General features: G+C 47.8%; 1 protein-coding gene across 1 annotated transcript; it reads right to left on the bottom strand.

The window, feature by feature from the left end:
- Nucleotides 1–672: 672 nt before the first annotated feature.
- On the bottom strand, nucleotides 673–25,094 carry LOC129698397 (transforming growth factor beta activator LRRC32-like). Its single transcript, XM_055637529.1, has 3 exons — nucleotides 24,705–25,094; nucleotides 8,589–8,680; nucleotides 673–2,673 (listed from the first exon to the last, which is right to left on the bottom strand). Exons 2-3 carry the CDS (start codon nucleotides 8,673–8,675, stop codon nucleotides 769–771), a joined length of 1,992 nt encoding a protein of 663 aa, XP_055493504.1. The 5' UTR covers nucleotides 8,676–8,680; nucleotides 24,705–25,094; the 3' UTR covers nucleotides 673–768.
- Between the last annotated feature and the right edge of the window lie 253 nt (nucleotides 25,095–25,347).

Raw genomic sequence — 25,347 nt, 5'->3', positions numbered from 1 at the left:
GTTCGGCCCATCAAGTCTACTCCACCACTCAGTCATGGCTGATCTCTGCCTCCTAGTCCCATTTTCCTGCCTTCCTGCCTTCTCCCCGTAACTCATTCTAATCAAGAATTTGTCTATATCTGCCTTAAAAATATTCACTGGCTTGGCCTCCACAGCCCTGTGTGCCAATGAGTTCCACAGGTTAACTACCCTCTGACTAAATAAGTTCCTCCTCGCCTCCTTTCTAAAAGAGCACCCTTTAATCCTGAAGCTGTGACCTTCCGTTCATTTCTCCTATATCTTTGTCTATATCTCTCGTTACCATTTCCCCAGACAATAGACAATACACAATAGGTGCAGGAGTAGGCCATTTGGCCCTTCGGGCCAGCACCGCCATTTAATGTGATTATTGCTGATCATCCCCAATCAGTACCCCGTTCCTGCCTTCTCCCCCATATCCCCTGGCTCTGCTACTTTTAAGAACCCTATCTAGCTCTCTCTTGACAGCATCGAGATAACCTGCCTCCACCACCCTCTGAGGCAGAGAATTCCACTGCCTGAAGAAGGCTCGACCTGAAACGTCGCCTATTCCTTTTCTCCAGTGACGCTGCCTGAGCCGCTGAGTTACTCCAGCGTTTTGTGTCTGTAAACTGGGAGACAGCGATTCTACCATCTGCATTCACGGTCGGGAGGTTGAGATGGGAATTAGTTACGGAACCATATATAGATTTATTCTCCTCATTTCGATTCATTTTACACAAGACATACAAAAAGAACGGAGCGGGTCGCCTAGGTTTTGACGTGGTGGAGGATCATCTTGTTGACCCGTTGCCTGTGGACCAGGCAGCAGGCCAGGATGGTGGAGAATCCCAGGAGACTAGTCACCAATATCAGGATGAGGACGGCCCAGGTTGGCCGGTCCCTGGGCTTGTCTTGGCAGAGGCCTGGTCGGGCACTGAACAGGTAGGCCAGCGAGTGCCCGCTTACGTCCGGGTAGTGGCACTGCACCGACCACCTGTCCACCACATCCACCTGGGCCAGCCACCTCACCCAGGCGGCCCGGCAGCAGTTGAACGGGTTGCCGGACAGCTGCAAGGTCCTCAGCGTCCCGTTCAGCATCTCCATGGACCTCTCCTCCAGGCCTCCCAACGTGTTGTTGCGTAGGTCGACGTTCTCCAGGGAGAGGTTCCTGGCGGTGACTAGGAATTCGCTCAGCTGGTTGTGGGACAAGTCCAACGTCCGGAGATTGGCAAAGTGAGACAGGTTGACGCTCAGTGAGGACAGGCCGTTGCCTCCCAAGGACAAGTAGGTCAGCGGGACCTCAAGACCGGAGAATCCCTCGGGATGGATGTCGATCCCGAAATTCATTGATAGATCCAACTCTACCAAGGGCGTCTGATGGAAGGCGTGAGGTGGCAAATACCTAATGTTGTTGTTGTGGAGATACAAGTACCTCATTGTGGTGATCCCAGAGAAGAACATGCAGTCATCCAAGTGGTTGCGATGCCGGGGCAACCCCTGGCAAACATTGATGTCGTTGTTTTGGAGACGAAGGAAATGGATGCTCGAGAGGCCACTGAAGATGTCACAAGGCAGGCTGTGAAGGTTGTTGTCCTGGAGGTAGAGATACCTGAGCCGGTGGAAACTGCGGCTGGCAAGGGAGAGGTTCTGCATGGCGTTGGAGCTCAGGTCCAGTTCCACTAGGGAGTTGAGAATGTGCGGCTGGTCCACCACAAAGCCCTTGAGGCAGTTCTTGCTCAGGTTGAGGAACCGCAGGGTCTTCATGCCACGGAAGAACTCCCAAGGGATGGAAGTTATCTCGTTGTAGCTCAGGTCCAGGTACACCAAGTCGGAGAGGTGGGCCGGTGGGGTGGTCCGCGTTTGGTTAGCTCGGAGGACCTGGTCCAGCCTTCTTTCGGGACACTCCGACCTAATGCTGAGGGCTTCCAGGGACAACCCCTGGATGGAATTGCGTGACAGGTCCAGGTGCCTGAGCCGGTTCCTCTTGGGGAAGACCGGGAAAGAGGGTAGGTTGTTGTCACTGAGGTCCAACCACTGGAGGTGGTACTCCTCATCGGATTCCTCCATGAGGAAGACCTCGATGCTGTTTCTACTCAAGTTCAACACCTGGAGCTGCTTGAGGTCGAAGCCGGTGATGCAGGGGATGGAGTTCATGGCGAGATCGAGGACGGACAGATTAACGAGTGGCTGGAACGCCCCCGACTCTATCTCGATGATGATGTTGTGCGTCAGGTTCACGTGCGTCAACGAAGGGCTCCCTCGGAACGTGCCCCCCGAGAGTTTGGTGATGCTGTTCCTAGCCAAGGACACTCGCTCGAGCGAGGGGGCGTCCTGCAGGAACCCCTCCACCATGCCCGTGTACAGTCTGTTCCTGGACAACTCCAAGCTCCTCACGCGGGGCAAACTCCCAAGGCCACCCTTGCTCTGGTCCAGGAGGTTGTGGGCAAGGTTCAACACTTCCAAGTGTGGTAACTGGGCAAAGGACCCCGGCTGAATAAACTCCAGATGATTGGATTCCAAGTCCAAGTGTTGGATGGAGCCATACTGGGCCAAATTCTCCAGCGACAGCTTCTGGATGCGGTTGACAGAGAGATCCAACTTCCATATATCATGTGGTAAGCCCACGGGAATGTCGTCGAGGGACTTGTTCTGGCACAAGGCTTCTGCCTCGATCTACGAGTGAAAGGGATAGTAAAATAAGTTACTATTATCCAGAACAGTCCAGAACCAGGGGCCACAGTATTAGAATAAAGGGGAGGCCATTTACGACTGAGGTGAGAAAAAACTTTTTCACCCAGAGAGTTGTGAATTTGTGGAATTCCCTGCCACAGAGGGCAATGGAGGCCAAGTCACTGGATGGATTTAAGAGAGAGTTTGATAGAACTCTAGGGGCTAGGAGTCAAGGAATATGGGGAGAAGGCAGGCACGGGTTATTGATTGGGCCATGATCTCAATGAATAGCGGTGCTGGCTCAAAGGGCTGAATGGCCTCCTCCTGCACCTATTTTCTATGTGTCTATGTATTATGTGTAGGAAAGAACCGCACATGCTGGTTTTAATCGAAGATAGACATAAAATGCTCATCATATGTTCGACCCAAAACGTCACCCGTTGCTTTTCTCCAGAGATGCTACCTGACCTGCTGGGTTACTGCAGAATTCTGTGTCTATGTTGGATGTAAACCTGCATCTGCAGTTCCTTCCTGCACATGAATGCCATGATTCCTATTTGTTTCTATCTTATATACAGTCAAGAGTCAAGAGTCAGTGGAACAACAATGACAGATATTTCTGGGAATAATACAGAAGGTGCAGCATCAGTTCATTATATAGAGGAAGAAAGATTCCAAGGGGAGTAAAGGACGACCGTGGTTGACAAGGGACGTCAGGGACAGTATAAAAATAAAATAAAAGAAGTACAATGTAGCAAAGATGAGCGGGGAACAAGAGGATTGAGTAATGTTTAAAGAGCAACAGAAGATAACTGAAAAGGCAATCCGTGGAGACAAGATGAGGTACGAAGGTAAGCTAGCCAAGAATATAAAGGAGGATAGTAAAAGCTTCTTTAGGTATGTGAAGAGGAAAAAATTAGTTGAGACCAAAGTTGGACCCTTGAAAGTTGGACTGAAAAAGGTGAATATATTATGGGGAGGAGGCCATTCGGCCCTTCGAGCCATCACCACCATTCACTGTGATCATGGCTGATCGTCCACAATCAGTATTTAAGAAGGAACTGCAGATGCTGGAAAATCGAAGGTACACAAAAAAGCTGGAGGATCTCAGCGGGTGCAGCAGCATCAATGGAGCGAAGGAAATAGGCAACGTTTCGGGCCGAAACCCTTCTTCAGAGAAGAAAGGGAAAAGTAGGAGGAGGAGCCCGAGGTCTGAGGGAGAGATAGGAAGGAGAGGAGACAGCAAGGGCTAACAAAATTCTGTGTCTATGTTGGATGTAAACCTGCATCTGCATGTAAGCCACGGAACAAAGCTCTTCTACCGTCGCCTCCACCTCACAGCGTTCTTCCATGGGAAGGAGTCCTCGTTCCCCCATTGATGATCCCTTTTCCCGTCTCCAACGCACCCCCTCCTCGTGGCCCTCTGGCTTTAGAACTTTTTATCCAAAACTGCCGTCGCGACATCAACCGCCTCAACTTCTCCACTCCCCTGTCTCACTCCAATCTCTCCCCCCCCCTGAACGTACAGCCATCGACTCACTCCGCAACAACCCAGATTGGGTTATCAAACCAGCCGACAAGGGAGGTGCCGTGGTAGTCTGGCGCGCCGATCTCTACAAAGCTGAAGCCACGCGCCAACTCTCGGACACCTCCTCCTACTTACTCCTGGACCGTGACCCCACTGACGAGCACCAGGCCACCATCTCTAGCACCATCACCGACTTCATCAACTCCCACGCCCTGCCCGACCGAGCCTCCAACCTCATCGTTCCCCAGCCCCGCACGGCCCGATTTTACCTTCTCCCCAAAATCCACAAACCTGACTGTCCCGGTAGACCCATTGTCTCTGCCTGTTCGTGCCCCACCGAACTCATCTCCACATACCTTGACTCCATCCTACTCCCCCTGGTTAAATCCCTTCCCTACCAATGTTCAAGACACCTCAGACACTCTCCGCCGTCTCCGGGCATTCCATTCTCTAGGCCCTCACCCTATCATCTTCACCATGGATGTCCAGTCACTCTACACCTCCATCCCCCACCAGGATGGTCTCAAAGCCCTCCGGTTCTTCCTTGACCGGAGGAGCAACCTATACCCAGCCACTGACACTCTCCTCCGCCTAGCGGAGCTGGTCCTTACCCTCAATAACTTCTCGTTTGACTCCTTCCATTTCCTCCAAATACAAGGCGTAGCGATGGGAATGCGCATGGGCCCCACCTACGCCTGCCTCTTTGTCGGGTACATTGAACAATCCTTGTTCGAGGCGTACCAGGGCCCCATCCCCGACCTCTATCTCCGTTACATCGATGACTGCTTTAGTGCCACCTCCTGCACCTACACACAACTGACTGACTTCATCCACTTCACCAACAACTTCCAACCGGCATTCAAATACACCTGAACTATTTCCGACACTTCCCTACCATTCCTTGACCTCACTATCTCCATTACAGGTGAGAGACTTCTGACCGACATACACTACAAACCCACTGACTCCCATGGCTTTCTGGACTACACTTCTTCCCACCCTGCTTCCTGTAAGGACTCCATCCCCTACTCCCAATTCCTCCGTCTACGCCGCATCTGCTCCCAGGATGAGGCGTTCCACACCAGGGCATCTGAAATGTCCTCATTCTTCAGGGAACGCGGGTTCCCCTCTCCTACCATAGATGTGGCTCGCACCAGGGTCTCTTCCATACCCCGTAACTGCTCTCTCCCCATCCCCCCACTCGTAACAAGGGCCGAGTCCCCCTAGTCCTCACCTTTCACCCCACTAGCCGTCACATACAACAAGTAGTCCTCTGCCGAGTCCCCCTCGACTCCATTCAAGGACCCAATCAATCGTTCCAGGTGAGACAGAGGTTCACCTGCATCTCCTCCAACCTCATCTATTGCATCCGCTGCTCTAGATGTCAGCTGATTTACATCGGTGATCGTTTCGCTGAACACCTCCGCCTTAACCAATCTGATCTCCCGGTGGCTCAGCACTTCAACTCCCCCTCCCATTCCGTATCCGACCTCTATGTCCTGGGTCTCCTCCATGGCCAGAGTGAGCACCACCGGAAATTGGAGGAACAGCACCTCATATTCCGCTTGGGGAGTCTACATCCTGGTGGCATGAACATTGAATTCTCCCAGTTCTGTTAGCCCTTGCTGTCTCCTCCCCTTCCTATCTCTCCCTCAGCCCTCAGGCTCCTCCTCCTCCTTTTTCCTTTCTTCTTCCCACCCCAACCCCCCATCAGTCTGAAGAAGGGTTTCGGCCCAAAACGTTGCCTATTTCCTTCGCTCCATAGATGCTGCTGCACCCGCTGAGTTTCTCCAGCTTTTTTGTGTACCATCCACAATCAGTACCCTGTTCCTGCCTTCTCCCCATGTCCCCTTGACTCTGCTATCTTTAAGAGCTCTATCAAACTCTCTGTTGAAAGTATCCAGAGAATCGGCCTCCAGTGCCTTCTAGAGCAGACAATTCCACAGATTCACAACTCTCTGGGTGAAAAAGTTTTTCCTCATCTCCATTCTAAATGGCCCACCCCTTATTCTTAAACTGTGGCCCCTGCACGGTTCCTACGCAGCAGCACAACAGAAGTCCCGTATTGCTTGTACTATCCGCAAAAATGAATTCCACTGTACCTTGGTGATAAGAAAATCCCCTTGAACCTTCCAAACCTCCCCTATACATGCAAGCAAAAGAAAGCCAAGAGCTTTTTGTTGATTACCAGTCGGGAGGCCATCTTATTCCAATTGCATTCAGATTCCTATTGCATTCAGGGACAGTTTCTTCCCAGCTGTTATCAGGCAACTGAACCATCCTACCACAACCAGAGCATGTAGGAAGGAACTGCGGATGCTGGATTACCACAGAAGATAGACACAGACAGATGGACAGGCAGCATCTCTGGAGATAAAGGGTGGGTGACGTTTCGGATCAGTCTGAAGAAGGGTCTCGACCCGAAACGTCACCCATACCTTCTCTCCAGAGACGCTGCCTGTCCTGCTGAGTTACTCCAGCATTTTGTGTCTATATACCACAACTAGAGAGCAGTCCTGAACTACTAACAACCTCATTGGAAACCCAGGGACTATCTTTGATCGGACTTTACAGGCTTTATAGCCCCATGGTAGAAGCGTCCACGTCGCGGGGGTTGGAAACTGGAAGTATCCCGAGCTAGTTCTGTTACCACCGTCATCTACTGCGACAAGCGATGGCTCCCACTGATTGTCGCCGGAAGCTTGGGTCCTCTTCAGGACGGACAATAACAGCAACGTCAACATTTGTAACAAGAAGCCCATCTTTGTACATATGTTGTACTAAACATTATTTGATTTATTGTCTGTACCCTGTATATGTACACTGTGGACGGCTTGATTGTAATCATGTATAGTCTTTCTGCTGACTGGTTAACATGAGACAAAAGCTTTTCACTGTACCTCGGAACACGTGACAATGAACTGAACTAAACTAAATTAAACTGTGAGACAGCGACTCTACCAGTTGCTCTACTGTGAGTTGTGCTTGGATGGGAGATAGGAATTATCTCCATAACAGGTTTAGTTTAGGTTTGTTTAGAGATACAGCGTGGAAACAGGCGTATCGGCCCACCGGGTCCGCGCCGACCAGCGATTCCCGCACACTAACAATATCCTACACACACTAAGGACAATTTTTACATTCATACCAAGCCAATTAACCTACAAACCTGTACGTCTTTGGAGTGTGGGAGGAAACCAAAGGTCTCTGAGAAACCCCCACGGGTCACGGGGAGATCGTACAAACTCCGTACAGACAGTACCCGTAGTTGGGATCGAACCCGGGTCTCCGGCGCTGCATTCGCTGTAAGGCAGCAACTATACCGCTACGAATCTGTACACTGTGAATGGCTCAAATGTAATCATGTATTGTCTTTCCGCTGACTGGTTAGTTCATAACTTCGTAAGTGATAGGAGCAGAATTTGGCCATTCGGCCCAACAAGTCTACTTTGCCATTCAAGCATAGCTGATTTATCTTTCACTCTCAACCTCATTCTCCTGTCTTCTTCCCATAAAAGGTCTGTCCCACTGTACGAGCTAATTCAAGAGCTCTCCTGAGTTTAAAAAAAAATCAAACTCGTGGTAAGCACGTAGAATGTACGTAGCGGGTACATCGGAGCTCGGGGACGTCTCTTGGCTGCTCATAACATTAATGGCAGGTACTCGGGAAACGCGGTAAGCTCGTGAAGATTTTTCAACATGTTGAAAAATGTCCACGAGAGCCCCGAGTACCTAAGAGCGGCCATTACCGTAATTCTCTGAGTTCGAATCAGGGAAAACTCGGGAGAACTCTTGAATTAGCTTGTACAGTGGGACAGGGCTTTAACCCCTGACACCCATAGTAATCAAGAACATGTCAATCTGTGCCTTAAAATTATCTCTTGTCCAGGGTAGGGGAATTAAAAACCAGAGGACATCGGCTTAAGATGAAGGGGAAAAGATTTAATAGGAATCTTGAGGGGTAACTTTTTCACACAAAGGGTGGTGGGTGTATGGAACGAGCTGCCAGAGGAGGTAGTTGAGGCTGGGACTATCCCAACGTTTAAGAAACAGTTGGACAAGTACATGGATAGGACAGGTTTGGAGGGATATGGACCAAATGCGGGCAGGTGGGACTAATGTAGCTGGGACATGTTGGCCAGTGGGGGCAAGTTGACTGAAGGGCCTGTTTCCACACTGTATCACTCTATGACTATGAATCAATGATTTTGCCTCCACAGCCATCTGTGGCAAGGAATTCCAAAGATTCGCCACCCCTGACAAAATAATTTTCTCCTCATCTCTTTCCTCAAGGAAGTCCACGACAAGAGCTTTTCACTGTACCTCGACAATAGACGGAACTGAATAAACTGAACTCACACTCAATGGCAAAGCTTATTTCAGTACTCACCGTCCTGCAGGGAGCGAGATCTCCAGGTCGAAATGTCGCAGCTATGCCCGACAAGGTCACCAGAAGGAGGGTGGGCGAGAGTTTCATAGTTCCTGCGCACAAGGGTCGGTGGGTGGAAGCAAAAGGGGGATGCTTTAGTGAGATGAAAGCTATGGCAAGCTCGCACAAAACAAAAACCAACTGAGTCAAGCAGCACTATAATAGAACGTCGGCGCTGGAATTTTTTTACAGGACTATAATATAAATTCCAAACAGTGCTGTAACGCAAAACATGGCTGTGGTGCAGAAGCAACTCTTGCACCGTGTCATTAGCAGCAGTGTGTTATTAAAAGTGCCACCGAATGTTTAAACGATAACTCTGGTGAAATATGGAATATTTGTGCCTGCGTTTTTGGAGCAGAAGCCGACAGGTGAGGTCCTCGTGCAAACATTAGGGAAGGGTCTGGAGAAGGGTCTCGACCCGAAACGTCACCCATTCCTTCCATCGGAGATGCTGCCTTTCTCGCTGAGTTACTCCAGCATTCGGCTTGCTTTGACGGATGTTGACATGAGATATAGGGGCAGCCATTTGGCCCATCGAGCCAGTTCTGCCATTGTCAGGGTGGCACGGTGGCGCAGCGGTGCAGTTGCTGTTACACGACGCCAGAGGCCCGGGTTCGATCCTGACTACGGATGCTGTCTGTATAGAGTTGGCACGTTCTCCCTGTGATCACAAGGGTTTTGTCCATAGACCTCCGAGAGTAGGATTGTGTCGAGACACTGATCTGGGGAAGGGTATAAAACAATTTCTGCAGCATTGCAGGTCCCGAAGAGCACAGGGGCCTCCGTCATTCTTAAATGGAACAAATTTGGAACCATCAGGACTCTTCTTAGAGCTGGCCACCCCCGGCCAAACTGAGCAATTGGGGGATAAGGCCCTGGGTCAGGGAGGAGTTAGAGGCAGGAAACATGTTCCCGATGTTGGGGGAGTCCAGAACCAGGGGCCACAGTTTAAGAATAAGGGGTAAGCCATTTAGAACGTAGATGAGGAAACGCTTCTTCACACAGAGAGTTGTGAGTCTGTGGAATTCTCTGCCTTAGAGGGCGGTGGAGGCAGGTTCTCTGGATGCTTTCAAGAGAGAGCTAAATAGGGCTCTTGAAGATAGCAGAGTCCGGGGATATGGGAAGAAGGCAGGAACGGGGTACTGATTGCGGATGATCAGCCATGATCACAATGAATGGCGGTGCTGGCTCGAAGGGCCGAATGGCCTACTCCTGCACCTATTGTCTATTGTTGCTTTCCCTCTCTCTTGGCCCCTCCCCCAACCTAGTTGTTGTGAATGTTGGCCTGGTGAGTTTCATTATCTGTAAGTGGTTTTCAGCGAACAATGGCCTGTTTGCATTATCATCGTTCATTTTCTTGCTTATCTTTCATTCATTTGTTGTAAATCTCTCTGCATCACCGTTTACATCTCTCGTTTCTCTTGCTCTCCCGACTCTCAGTCTGAGGAAGGGACTCGGCCCGAAACGTCACCCATTCCGTTTCTCCGGAGATGCTGCCTGACTTGCTGAATTATCCAGTGTTTTGCGGCTATCTTTACTCTGCCTTTATCTCCTTTCTGTAGATGGTGTAACAATCAGACACAGTCCCCAGTCGGGAATTACTTTCGCGGGGAGGTTGGGAAAAGAGAGACTCCTCAAGGCTGTATTTCTTGGGAAAATTAGAACCACAAACCAAAGATTTAATGCAGCCACGAAGGCTCCATTCAATTCCAGAGATATACAGTCATAGAGTGATACAATGTGGAAACAGGCCCTTCGGCCCAACTTGCCCACACCGGCCAACAATGTCCCAACTACACTAGCCCCACCTGGTCCATATCCCTCCAAACCTGTCCTATCCATGTACCTGTCTTACTGTTTCTTAAACATTGGGATAGTCCCAGCCTCAACTACCTCCTCTGGCAGCTCGTTCCATACACCCACCACCTTTTTTGTGATAACGTTACGCCTCAGATTCCTCCTAATTTGAGGAAGGACATTCTTGTTACGTTCTGAACCTTCTGAATTTTGTAGTCGGCAGGGCAGTACTCTGCATTTCGCCAACTTGGACAATTTTACATTTTTATCAAGCCAATTAACTTACAAACCTGGAGGTCTTTGGAGTGTGGGAGGAAACCGAAGATCTCTGAGAAAACCCATGTAGTCGGGATCGAACACCCGTAGTCGGGATCGAACCCGGGTCTCTGGCGCTGCATTTTGCTGCAAGGCCCTACTGCTGTCCCACCGTGACTGTTATTGTGGGACCACAAGGTTAATTATCCCCGCACAATGGAATATGGGCCCACTGTTTGGAAGAACTTACGGCAAAATATATAATGTTTAAGGGACAGGCTAGATGCAGGGTTGCCGGCGTGGGGAAATGACAATTTTAAAATTGACTCCCCTGAGATGAAGAAAAACTTTTTCTATGACTTGCCTCAGGGCGAGGTTTGGATGCAAAAGCGCACTGCGGAATCAAGGTACGTGGACTACGTTACCAAGTTCTCCGGAATTTAGCAGTCGCGGTTTAAAAAACATCTGTTCCTTTTTACGCACTGGTACTGAGTCCGCACCGGCCAGTGATCCCCGCACACTAACACGATCCTACACACACTAGGGACGTTTTTTTACATTTGTACCAAGCCAATTAACCTACAAACCAGTAGGTCTTTGTAGTGTGGGAGAGATACAGCATGGAAACAGACCCACCGATCCCCGCACGACAGCACACACACTGTCACACACAAAAAACCGGGAAACTGGTACACACACACACACACACACACACACACACACACACACACACACACACACACACACACACACACACACACACACACACACACACACACACACACACACACACACACACACACACACACACACACACACACACACACACACACACACACACACACACACACACACACACACACACACACACAACACATCGCAAAGGCGGGGGCCAGGGTAAACGGGGGATTGCTGTCTGAAATTCACACGGTACAAAGCCATGGTGACACAGACACGTACCGCGATGCACAGGAAGGTTGGTGCTGTAATTAAGATGGCTAGCACAGTGTACAGTAAGTCCTTTAAAAGAGGGGAGAAGGGGGAAGGGGTGGAGGGAGAAGGGGGAAGGGGGGGAGGGAAGGGGGAGGGGGGAGGGAGAGAGGGGGAGAGAGGGGGAGGGGGGAGGGAGAAGGGGGGAGAAGGAGTGGAGACAACTGTCAAGAAGCCAGCCAACTTTTAATAAGCCAGAGATACACGGCTGTGAAGTTCAGCGATCATTTAACATTTCCGGTAGGTTATCCTTGGTTCTGAAAACTCGTGCTTACATCTTTTTTCCCCCAATGAGCCAATGAAAATGCCAAGTAAGCAAAAGTGGTTAATTGAAACTACCTACAACTACCTCGACCATCTATAACTAAGTGGCGACCCCACTACAACTGCACCCACGACTGCAGGATTATCAATTATCTCCATGGTGACCAATTTGAATATTGAATATTGCAAAATTTGCGGTGACCATACTGAGGCCGCGACTAGTTCCCAGAGTGCGGGAACTCCTCGCGACCATGAAGGAGACTCACCAGAGACCACCAGCGAACATGTGGCGAACATGTGGCGAGCGCAGAGTTTCCTGCACGCGCCTAAAACGTGGCCTAAGTGGGACAGGCCAATTACACTATCCTACACACACCAGTGCTAATTTACAACTTTACCTCGCCAATTAGCCTACAAACCTATACATCTTTGGAGTGTGGGAGGAAACCGAAGATCCTGGAGATAAACCCCACGTGGTCACGGGGAGAAGGTACAAACACTGTACAGACAGCGCCCGTAGTCGGGGTCGAGCCCGGGTCTCTGGCGCTGTAAGCGCTGTAAGGCAGCAACTCTACCGCTGCGCCACAGTGCCGCCCGGTTTCTTGTGGTCTAACCAAATCACATTGTGATAGATAATCTTGCAACACGACATCTAACAATGTTCGGTTCTTCCCACATTCCCAAACCCTGGGATAATGGTTACAATAAAAAAATAATTCACCAACCCAACTGTTTTGGGATACGGGAGGAAACTGGAGCATCTGGAGAAAAACCTGCATAGTCACAGAAGGCTGTGGAAACCATATCAGTGGAAATTTTTAAGGCATACATAGATAGATTCTTGAATGGTACGGGTGACAGGGGTTTATGGGGAGAAGGCAGGAGAATGGGGCTAGGAGAGAGAGATAGATCAGTCATGATTGAATGGCGGCGTAGGCTTGATGGGCCGAATGGCCTAATTCTGCTCCTATTACATATGAACTTATGACCTTATGATAGTCACAGAGAGCGCTTAGAAACAATGAATTCTTCAATTTTAGGTTACTACAAGCCCAACCCTGCCTCTTCTTTTCCTATCACCCCTGGTTTTCCTTCCCCCCCCACCTCCTTATCTCCCCAGTTCCTCACCTGGCCCTCCACCTATCTCTTCCCTCCTCCTCCCCCGCCACCTTCATTCCTTCCTCCAGCTTCACAACTCAATAGACAATAGACAATAGGTGCAGGAGTAGGCCATTCAGCCCTTCGAGCCAGCACCGGCATTCAATATGATCATGGCTGATCATCCCCAATCAGTACCCCATTCCTGCCTTCTCCCCATATCCCCTGACTCCGATACCTTTAAGAGCCCTATCTAACTCTCTCTTGAAAGTATCCACCGCCTCCACTGAGGCAGAGAATTCCCCAGACTCACAACTCTTTGTGTGAAAAAGTGTTTCCTCGTCTCCATTCTAAATGGCTTACCTCTTATTCTTAAACTGTGGCCCCTGGTTCTGGACTCTCCCAACATTGGGAACATGTTTCCTGCCTCTAGCGTGTCCAAACCCTTAACAATCTTATATGTTTCAATAAGGTACCCTCTCATCCTTCTAAACTCAGAATATAAAAGCCCAGCCGCTCTATTCTCTCAGCATATGACAGTTCCGCCATCCTGGGAATTAACCTTGCAAACCTACGCTGCACTCCATCAATAGCAAGAATGTCCTTCCTCAAATTAGGGGACGAAAACTGCACACAACTCTTCAATCCCTTTGTCTCACATCTGATGTATTTTCATTTCTGACCTTTGTTCAACCATCTGCCTAACAAAATACCCACTCCCCTGTCTTGCAGAGTTACCCCAGCACTTTATGTCGTTTTTGGTAAACCAGCATCTGCAGTTCCTTATTTCTATTATAGAGCGCCTCAACATGGACTTATTGAGTTTTCTAATTGAGTTTTACATTAAACTCTTGTTTTCTTCACACAGTCTTTTTTTCATTTTCCTGACTTGCAGAATTTTATGTGTATTTTTATGTATAATTTATGTTTTTGTGTGTTTGGCTGAGTCTAGGCGTCTTTGATGCTGCTGCACGCCAGATTGGCAATGTACATGACCCCTTCTGTACTTGTGCCTGTAATAATAAACTAGTTTAGTCCAGTTTCGTTCAGAGATACAGCGCGGAAACAGACCCTTCGGCCCACCGGGTCCGCACCGGCCAGCAATCCCCGCACATTAACAATACCCTACACACACTATGGGGGCGATTTTTCCATTTATAACCAAGCCAATTAACCTACAAACCAGTACCTCTTTGGAGTGTGGGAGGAAACCAAAGATCTCGGAGAAAACCCACGCAGGTCACGGGGAGAACGTACAAACTCCGTACAGACAGACAGCACCCGTAGTCAGGTTCGAACCCGTGTCCTGCATGGGTTTTTCCGGATGCTCCGGTTTCCTCCCACACTACAAAGACATGCAGGTTTGTAGGCTAGTTGGCCTGGTAAAGTTGTAAATTGTCTCCAGTGTGTGTGGGACAGTGTTAATGTGCGGAGATTGCTGGTCGGCATGGACTCGATGGGCCGAAGGGCTTGTTTCCGCGCTGTATCTCTAGATCAATAATCTAAGCATTAATGATGATTGGAAGAGACAGTCCATGCAGTTGCAATGCATTAGCATCTTCAGTGTAGTCTCAGTTTTATATAATCTGCTCTTCCACCCTCACTCATGCACTAGTCATTGTAGTATCTAAAGCATTTCTGTTCTTACCACGTAATGAGTGCCTGTTCCAACATTTAGAAGCATTTGACTGTAAAATATAGTTATAGGGGATGAAATATGATCAAGGTGCCATTTATGATCAATCACTGCATTACTATTCGCCATTTAAGTGTTCATCTAAAAATTTACATTGACACGTTGAGTTTTGTTTAGATAGACACAAAATGCTGGAGAAACCCAGTGGGATAAGCAGCATCTCTGATTAGAAGGAACGGGACAAGACCCTTCTTCAGACTGAGAGTCAGGGGAAACATAGAAACATAAAAAACATAGGAAAATAGGTGCAGGAGTAGGCCATTCGGCCCTTCAAGCCATGGGTTTATCTTGGGTCCAATCCTGACTATGGGTGCTGACTGTACGGAGTTTGTACGTTCTCCCCGTGACCTGCGTGGGTTTTCTCTGAGATCTTTGGTTTCCTCCCACACTCCAAAGAGGTACTGGTTTGTAGGTTAATTGGCTTGGTTATAAATGGAAAAATCGCCCCCATAGTGTGTGTAGGGTATTGTTAATGTGCGGGGATTGCTGGCCGGTGCGGACCCGGTGGGCCGAAGGGTCTGTTTCCGCGCTGTATCTCTGAACTAAACTGGACTAAACTAGTTTATTATTACAGACACAAGTACAGAAGGGGTCATGTACATTGCCAATCTGGCATGCAGCAGCATCAAAGACGCCTAGACTCAGCCAAACACACAAAAACATAAATTATACATAAAAATACACATAAAATTCTGCAAGTCAGGAAAATGAAAAAAAAAGACTGTGTGAAGAAAACAAGAGTTTAATGTAAAACTCAGGTTTGTGGGTTAATTGACTTGGTATAAATGTAAAATTGTCCCTAGTGTGTGCAGGATGTGCCGAAGGGCCTGTCTCTAAACTAAAAACTAAAATGAATACAGTCCAGCTGTCCACAGTGTATGGATAAAGGATAAAGGGTAGAATATTTAGCGCACAATATAACATTGAAGTCTGATAAAGTCCGATAAAGATGGTTCAATTGAGTCTCCAAGGGGGTAGATGGGAGGTCAGGACTGCACTTAAACATCTATATAACTAAAAGTCTCATCTTGACCACTTCCTGTCTGCGCTGTATAGTGATTTTAGACAAAATGCTATCCTATATCGCTATGATTTTTGGCCATCTTACTCACAGTCCTCCTCCGCTGAGGCAGCCCCGAGGATTTTTCCGATCGATGAAAAATAAAAAAGTTATGAGTGTTTAAAATATCTTGAGATCAGCTGATTGGTCCTATCACCTGTCAATCACCACGATGAAGGTAACGCCCCTTCCACGGGGGGGGGGGGGGGGGGGGGGGGGGGGGGGAGGACTATAAAACCCGGATGTCAGTCACTCTGGAAGATCGTGAGGGAGAGTCCACAACTGTGATTTTAAGTTGTGAATCAACTGAACTGTGAGTCTGCATGTACTTGCAATAAATGATATGTTAGCCCTTAATGACAATGCAATTAGTTGTTTGGCAATTTGGTGGCCTGCACTCTGCCTGAAATGCTATGAAATTGAGTTTGGTGGCCTGCACTATGCCTGAAATGCTATGAAATTGAGTTTGGTGGCCGGCACTCTGCCTGAAATGTTATTTCAAGGAATAGCCGTGAGTAAACTGCCAGCCTACCAGCCCTGAGTGACTGATCTGCCAGCCCACCAGCCCTGAGTGACTGAGCTGCCAGCCCACCAGTCCTGAGTGACTGAGCTGCCAGCCCACCAGTCCTGAGTGACTGAGCTGCCAGCCCACCAGGCCTGAGTGACTGAGCTGCCAGCCCACCAGGCCTGAGTGACTGAGCTGCCAGCCCAAGATTCCATTCGGCCCACAATATCCATACTAGCCCTCTGGAAACCAGTCCCTTTGACCCACAACACTCATACTAGTGCTCCAGAAAGCCCCCCCCCCCCCCCCCCCACTTCCCACTGGCCACCAATATTGGAATTGGTGGAGAGGTGGAATATTGCGTTGGGGGACCAGCCCTCCCGTGTGAACATGGGACCCAACGGGTCCCACTTAGTCTAGTCCTTCAAATTATTTTGACAAACATGGTGTTCCCTTACTGTTGAGTGTAGTGGAAGAATAATTGTAGAAACAATTAATTGCAAGTGGAATCAGTAGTAAAGAAAGCAAACTGCAATGCCAGCATTTATTTCAAGAAGGCTTGTATACAAAAACAGGGATGTAATGCTGAGGCTCTATAAGGCGCAGGTCAGGTCGCCTTTTATTTATTGTGAGCAATTTTGGGCCCCATATCTGATGAAGGATGTGCTGGCTCTGGAGAGGGTCCAGAGGAGGTTTTGAAGAATGATCCCAGGAATAAGTAGGTTAACGCATGATGAGTGTTTGACGGCACGGGCCAGTACTCGCTGGAATTAGAAGGATGAGGGGAAAAACTCATTGAAATGCACAGAGTAGTCAGAGGTCTGGATGGAGTGGATGTGGAGAGGATGTTTCCACCAGTGGGAGAGTCGGGGACTAGAGGTCACAGCCTCAGAATTAAAGGACCTTCTTTTAGGAAGGAGATGAGGAGAAATTTATTTTGTCAGAGGGTGGTGAATCTGTGGAATTCTTTGCCACAGAAGGCTGTGGAGCCAATGTGGAGGAGGATATACTTAAGGCAGAGAGATAGATTTTTGATTAGTACACCTGTCAGGGGTTATGGCGAGAAGGCAGGAGAATGGGGTCCGGAGGGAGATATACTGTAGATCAGCCATGATTGACTGGCGGAGTAGACTTGATGGGCCGAATGGCCTAAATCTGCTCCTACCATGTATGAACGAATGAACCACAGATGCTGGTTTTGTACCAAAGATAGACACAAAGTGCAGGAGTAACACAGTGGGTCAGGGCAGCATCTCTGGAGAAAAATGATAGGTGACGTTTTGGCTAGAGACCCTTCAACAAACTCGAACTGACCCGAAATGTCGCCTCATCCTTTTCCTCCAGAGATGCTGCTTGACCCGCCGAGTTACTCCAGCAATAAGTTGATTTGTTTTTAGATCAGCGCACACATTTAACGGGACCCTATAGAGACACAAGAGACTGCAGACACTGACATTGTGAGCAAAACACAAAGTGCAGGAGTGAATGAGTGGGTCGGGCACCATCTGTAGAGGCAGTGGATAGGCAACATTTCGGATCGGGACCCTTCTACACCAAATAGATCGGGACCCTTCTACACCAAATTGCTTCCCCTCATGCAGGTACAGCAGGCAGTGAAGAAAGCGAATGGCATGTTGGCATTTACAACAAGAGGAGTCAAATATAGGAGCAAAGAGGTCCTTCTGCAGTTGTACAGGGCCTCAGTGAGACCACACCTAGAGTATTGTGTGCAGTTTTGGTCCCCTAATTTGAGGAAGGACATTCTTGCTATTGAGGGAGTGCAGTGTAGGTTTACAAGGTTGATTCCCGGGATGGCGGGACTGTCATACACTGAGAAAATGAAGCAGCTGGGCTTGTACACTCTGGAGTTTAGAAGGATGAGAGGCTATCTTATTGAAACATATAAGATTGTTAAGGGTTTGGACACGCCAGAGGCAGGAAACATGTTCCCGATGTTGGGGGAGTCCAGAACCAGGGGCCATAGTTTAAGAATAAGGGGTAAGCCATTTAGAACGGAGATGACGAAACAATTTTTCTCACAGAGAGTTGTGAGTCTGTGGAATTCTCTGCCTCATGGGGCGGTGGAGGCAGGTTCTCTGGATGCTTTCAAGAGAGAGCTAGATAGGGGTCTTAAAGATAGCGGAGTCAGGGGATATGGGGAGAAGGCAGGAACGGGGTACTGATTGGGGATGATCAGCCATGATCACATTGAATGGCGGTGCTGGCTTGAAGGGCCGAATGGCCTCCTCCTGCACCTATTGTCTATTGTCTCTTATTTTTCATTGAAGTTACATTCCAAGCAAATTCTGCACTCAAAATACAAAGGTTTTATCAACAGAAATGAAAGCTGCATTTTGCATTGGTGCCAAGATGTTTCATAAATTCTTAGAGCAGTATTGGCCCATCAAATGTACCATTCGATCATGACTGATTCACCGCCCTCTGACTAAAGAAATTCCTCCAGTCTCCTTTCTAAAGGTACATCTTTTTATTCTTGCGCTATGACCACTGGTCTTCGACTCTCCCACTAGTGGAAACAGCATGAGCAATGCTATGACACAAAGTTTCAGGTGTAATTGTAGATCTAATCAGAAGCAATTGTGGAGGGAAATGAGCAGATGTGTTGGGACTATCCTTCCAATCAGTCCATTCCCTCCACACACGCTGGCTGACTCGCTGAGTTACTCCAGCACTTTGCGTTGTGCTCAACTATTTAAGTGTATCGCTGCTGGCAAATTCATTTCACTGCACCTTCGGGTGCATGTGACGAGTAAAATTGACTTTGACTTTGACTCTTGTTCAGATTGAGGGAGTTTTGGGAAGATAGCTGGTAGAGAGAGAAGGGATGGGATGAAGCATGGGCAAATTCTTTTTGCCTACAAATAATCCTCATCCCTCCATTCGCTGCATAAGCATGAGCCTATCGAAAAACTTTTTCACTTTACTTTACTTTTGAAATACAGCGCAGAAACAGGCCCTTCGGCCCAACGAGTCTGTGCTGGCCAGCGATCCCCGTACACTAGCACTATCCTACACACCAGAGCGGCGCGGTGGCACAGAGGTAAAGTTGCTGCCTCACAGCGACGGAGAACCAGGTTCGATCCTGACTATGGGTGTTGCCTGTACAGAGTTTGTACATTCTCTCTGTGACCCCGTGGGTTTTCTCCGAGATCTTCGGTTTCCTCCCGCACTCCAAAGAAGTACAGGCTTGTAGGTTAATTGGCTTGGTATTTTAAAAAAAGTAATAATTGTCCCTAATGTGTGTGGGAAAGTGTTAATGCACGATAATCGTTGGTCGGTGCGGACTCGGTGGCCCGAAGGACCTGTTTCTGCACTGTATCTCTGGAATCTTGTGGAAATGCTGGAGTAACTCAGCAGGTCAAGCAGCCTCTGTGGAGGGAATGGACAGATTGGAAGGATAGACACAAGATAAGACCTTGTCATGTGTACTGGGGTGTAGCGAAAAGCTTTTGAAGTTTTAAAAGCTTCGAAAAGCATCTAAAAGTTCAACAAGCTTAAGAAAAGTATAGAAGTTGGGAGGTTATGTTGCAGCTATATAAGATGTTGGAGAGGCCACATTTAGAATATTGTGTTCAGTTCTGAGCACCATGTTATAGGAAAGAAGTTGTGAAGTTGGAAAGGGAACAGAGAAGATTTATGAGGATGTTGCCAGGACTCGAGGGTGTGAGCTGCAGGGAGAGGTTGAGTAGGTTGGGACTCTATTTCGTCACGCGCAGGAGGATGAGGGGTGATCTTTTTGAGGTGTATAACATCATGAGAGGAATATATCAGATAGATGCACAGAGTCCCTCTTACCCGGAGTGGTGGAATCGAAGACCAGAAGACATAGGTTTAAGGTGAAGGGGGAAAGATTTTATAGGAACCTGAGCGCTACCCTTTTCACACAGATGGTGTTGGGTGAATGGAACGAGGAGGTAGTTGAGGCAGGGACTATCGAAATGTTTATGATGCAACTAGACAGGTAGATGGATAGGACAGGTTTGGAGCGATGTGGACCAAGCACAGGCAGGTGGGACTAGTTGGGGCGGCACAGTGGTGCAGCGGTAGAGATGCTGCCTTAAGCCCCTGTCAGACCAGTTCATAACGAGTTGGTCTCCATTCGTCGTGTTTTTGGAATCATATGGTGCAACACAATTGTAAAAAATAACTGTTTCAGGACTGGACGAGGGTTGGTCAAGATTATAAATAATGATCTCCTTTTCTTTTCACTATTTTCTCTCTCAACTTTCTTCATTTACTCGTTCTCTTTCTTCACACACTATATATTTCACATCTTTCTATCCTTACTATCTAACTTCTTTTTCTTATTCTCATCTTTTTTCAATGTAACAAAAAAAAAAAAAGAAGTTGTACATGAAATGTATTATGAAAATATATATTAGGCACTTTGGTGCCATATGACTGTACTTACTTCTAATAAAGTAAAATATTTAAAAAAAAGCCCCTGTCCCACTTTCCCAAGTTACTCACAAATTCTCCCGAGCTTTCCCCTTGATTCAAACTCAGAAAATGTCCGTAGCGAGTCTGTAGGAGACCGTAGATATTTCGTAGTGGCTCGTAATGCCAGCCGTAGGTACTCGGGACATTTTTTCAGCATGTTGAAAAATGTCCACGAGTAAAAAAAAAGCCCCGAGTACCTACGGCTGGCTTTAACTGTAATTCTCTGAGTTTGAATCAAGGGGAAAACTCGGGAGAATTTGTGAGTAACTCGGGAAAGTGGGACAGGCCCTTTACAGCGCTTACTGAGCAAGAGGCCCGGGTTCGATCCTGACTGTGGCCGCTTGCTTGTACGTTCTCCCCGTGACCTGCTTCGGTTTTCTCCGAGAACTTCGGATTAAATTTCGGGTTAAATTTAAATTGTCCTTAAACTTTAGGCCAGTCAGTTAACCTTTGAGATCAGTTCACGTGTCGAGTCAAGAATGTTTTAATCTCAGATGTTCCTGATAGAATAATGCCATTCTTACTTGCAGCACAACAGGATATGTAAACATAGTACTCTGTAAACAGTATAATAAACGCAAAAAAAGTTCAATGTGTGTGTACATATATATCTATTTATACACACATGCACACCCACATACATATATCCACACATATATACATACACACACACACATCTCCACTTACACACACACATATATATCTACACACACACACACACACACACACATACACACACACACACACACACACACACACAAACATATACCCACACTATATATATATATATATACACACACATAAAAATATACGTATAAACACACAAACACACAAACACACACACATATATATATATATATATATATATATATATATATGCGGAGAATGTGTCTTTGGTAAGGCGACGGGAACGGAGCAGAGAGGAGGGAAAACAGGCGCTCGATCAATGCAAAACCGCACCCTCTTCCCCCACCACCCTGCATAATGGACATCCAGTCTTGCTCCACACATATACATATATGTATATGTATGAATACACACACACACACACATGTATGTGTGTGTGCACATATATATACACATATGCACCTATATATGTCTATATACATATATATATATATGTATGTATGTGTGTGTGTATATATGTGCGTGTGTATATATATATATATATATACACACACATATATATATACACACACACACACACACACACATATATATATATATATACACACACACATATATATATATATATATATATATATATATAGACATATATAGGTGCATATGTATATATATGTGCACACACACATACATGTGTGTGTGTGTGTATTCATACATATACATATATGTATATGTGTGGAGCAAGACTGGATGTCCATTATGCAGGGTGGTGGGGGAAGAGGGTGCGGTTTTGCATTGATCGAGCGCCTGTTTTCCCTCCTCTCTGCTCCGTTCCCGTCGCCTTACCAAAGACACATTCTCCGCACAGTCTCATTGCATCCGCATCGCCCTCCCCTCCCCTCCCCTCTCCCAGCCAGCGACAAAGAACAAACCTCGCACCAGCCAGTCAGTCTTCCAGCACAGGTTGTAAACGCAACCCCCCCTCTTTCTCAAAACAGCAACGGCGCGATCCCGCCCCGTTTAAATGCCTATTTCAAGCAAAAAATAAAATTGCAGATGATTATCTAATTGCACATTGGCAACTTCCACGCTCGTCGGAATGCGGGAAAGTCTGGGATACACATGCAGATATGTGCCAGCCAAGCGCTGTAAATTTCACAGCGTTTCGGCTTTAACGCTGACGGCTGCCAAGCACAGAATGAGTGCTGGAGGAACTCAGCGGGCCAGGCAGCGTTTGTGGAGAAGGGAATGGACTGGCGATGTTTAGGGTCGGGTGGTTCCCTTCTCCAAAACTCAATCGAGTCCGTCTCCCTTTCCAAACTGGTTTGAGTCCCTTTTGAGTAGAAACAAGGGACTGCAGATGGCGTTAGACTGTGACAGACTTATACAGTAACCTGCAAACCTGGCAGTCACGGTGGCACAGCGGTAGAGTCGCTGCCTGGTTACAGCAAAATGCCACTGCTGTCTGAATGGAGTTTGTACGTTCTCCCCGTGAATCTGCGCGGGTTTTCTCCGAGAACTTCGGTTTCCTTTAAATTAAAATGTTTTAAAAAATGTAAAATTGTCCAAGTTGGCGATATGCAGAGTACTGCCCTGCCGACTACAAAATTCAGAAGGTTCAGAAGGTACATCTTTGGAAGGTAGACAAAAATGCTGGAGAAACTCAGCGGGTCAGGCAGCATCTATGGAGCGAAGGAAATAGGTGACGTTTCGGGTCGAGACCCTTCTTCAGACTGATCCTTTCTGAGAGATCTGAGAAGACGAATGAGAGCAGGCGAGCGTTTGCAAAATGTTTTTAAATAAATGCTGCCCTATATCCCCCTCCTGAATCTCAAATTACCGACGACGCCGTAATTGGGAAACGAGGCACAAGCAAATGCAGATGCCGGAATCTTAAACAAAAACACAGAGTGTTGGAGGAACTCAGCGGGTCAGGCATCATCTGTGGAAGGGAAGGACTGTAGACGATGTTTCGGGTCTTGGACCCACCAGGCTGATTGTAGTACTCCCTCCCTGTAATGGAATTGTGTGGTGACCACACAGCTGGTAGAGCAGCTGCCTCACAGCACCAGAGACCCGGGTTCGATCCTGACCTCGGGTGTGGAGTTTACACGTCCTCCCCCTGTGACCGCGTGGGTCTCCTCCGGTTGTGGGGGGTTGTGAGTTAATTGACCTTCTGTGAATTGCCAATAGACAACGGGTGCAGGAGGAGGCCATTCGGCCCTTCGAGCCAGCACCGCCATTCAATGTGATCATGGCTGATCATCCTCAATCAGTACCCCGGTCCTGCCTTCTCCCCATATCCCCTGTCTCCGCTATTTTTAAGAGCCCTATCGAGCTCTCTCAAAAAAGTATCCAGAGAAGAGGCAGAGAATTCCACACACGCACAACTCTCTTCATGAAGAAGTGTCTCCTCGCCGCTGGTGTGCGCTAGATGAGTAAGTGAGATAACGTAATGTGAACGAGTGATCAATGATCAGCGTGGATTCTGTAGCTTCCTGTATGTCTGAACTTTAAACTCGAGAGAGTCAGCCACAGAGTGCTGGAGTAACTCAGTGGGACAGGCAGCATCTCTGGAGAAAAAAAGGAACAGGTGACATTTCGGGTCGGGACCTTTCTCCAGTCCATTCCCTCCATAGATGCTGTCTGACCCACTGTCTGTTCCTCCAGCGCTTTGTCACTCAGTATAAGAAAGCATTCTGATTGTGACTGAAGAAGGGCATGAAGAAGGGTCTCGACCTGAAACGTCACCTATTTCCTTCGCTCCATAGATGCTGCCTCGCCCGCTGAGTTTCTCCAGCATTTTTGCCCACCTTCGATTTTTCCATCATCTGCAGTTCTCTCTTAAACAACTTATTGTGATTTGTTCATATCAGTTTATCAGCAAGAAATCGGTGCAGTTTCTTCTGTTGTGTAGGAAGGAACTGCAGATGCTAGTTTACACCGAAGATAGACACAAAAAAAAAGCTGGAGTAACTCAGCGGGCCAGGCAGCATCTGGAGAGAAGGAATGGTTGGGTGATAGTTCGGGTCGCGACCCTTCTTCCAGCTTCAGTTTATTTCGTTACTTGTTTTGGCTACGTGTTAAAAAAAAACCCTAAACCGCGGAGTGTCAACAAGTACATTTCAGCGAGCGCGGGTCGAGATAGCTTTAAGATACATTTTGGTTCGTTTGAAAAGTCCAGCAACACTCAATTGTAAACGGAGATTTGGGTTTGGCATAGTTTGGAGGTTAGGAAATGGACAAGAAAAATCAGGGAAAGACCAAAATATACAGCAAACAAGACAGACAGGAATAGTTGAGAATAATTAGAAAAGTTGTTACCTGGCTTGGAGGCAGATTCGATGGAGAGTGTGGGGAGTGAGAAGTGAAATCCTCGCTTTTACATCTCACATCTTTGGCGTCTGTCCCTAAAGTCTCAAGTCTTAACTCTGAGACCCATATAACACGAAGGAAGGCGGATTTCTCCGCTCGTCGATCCCATCCCAGTGACTGGTCACCAGAGGAGGGGAGAAGCCAGGAGCACTTTTTCCTCACTGGGCGCGGAATCTCGCCCCATATTAGGAAGATTGCGTTCCAGAAATTCTCGAGCTTAGGGATTGGGATATTAGGGCCGGCGTTAATTCGGTGCCTCGTTTTATTTTCACCGCGTACATTACAGGAAACTCAAACGGCAAAGGAAATGGATCCAAAGGGATTTCAGGGCGTTTCCTAACTCGGCGCCTCCAAGCCTTTCCCCCTTCATTGTTACAGGCTATTCGGAAGATCACATCTGCAATGCAGTACGCGGGCTTGCCCCGTTACCCTAGGTTTAGGTTCATAGAGTCGTGAAGAGATACAGCGTGGAAACATGCCCTTCGGCCCAACTTGCCCACACCGGCCAACATGTCCCATCTACACCAGTCCCACCTAACCGCAATTGACTCTTAGCCCTCTGAACCTGACCTATCTAAATGGCGTCAGGGTG

The sequence above is a fragment of the Leucoraja erinacea genome, chromosome 6, assembly GCF_028641065.1.
Source record: "Leucoraja erinacea ecotype New England chromosome 6, Leri_hhj_1, whole genome shotgun sequence".
Classification (NCBI taxonomy): Eukaryota; Metazoa; Chordata; class Chondrichthyes; order Rajiformes; family Rajidae; genus Leucoraja; species Leucoraja erinaceus.
The sequence above is the reverse complement of the archived record's forward strand: the minus strand, read 5'-3'. Positions and strand labels throughout refer to the sequence as shown.

Excerpts from the sequence above, each read along its gene's own strand:
- LOC129698397 (XM_055637529.1), bottom strand. The coding sequence starts at position 8,675 with ATGAAACTCTCGCCCACCCTCCTTCTGGTGACCTTGTCGGGCATAGCT. Across the intron at positions 2,674-8,588 it reads ATCTCGCTCCCTGCAGGACG|ATCGAGGCAGAAGCCTTGTG; the intron begins GTGAGTACTGAA and ends TTTCACTCGTAG.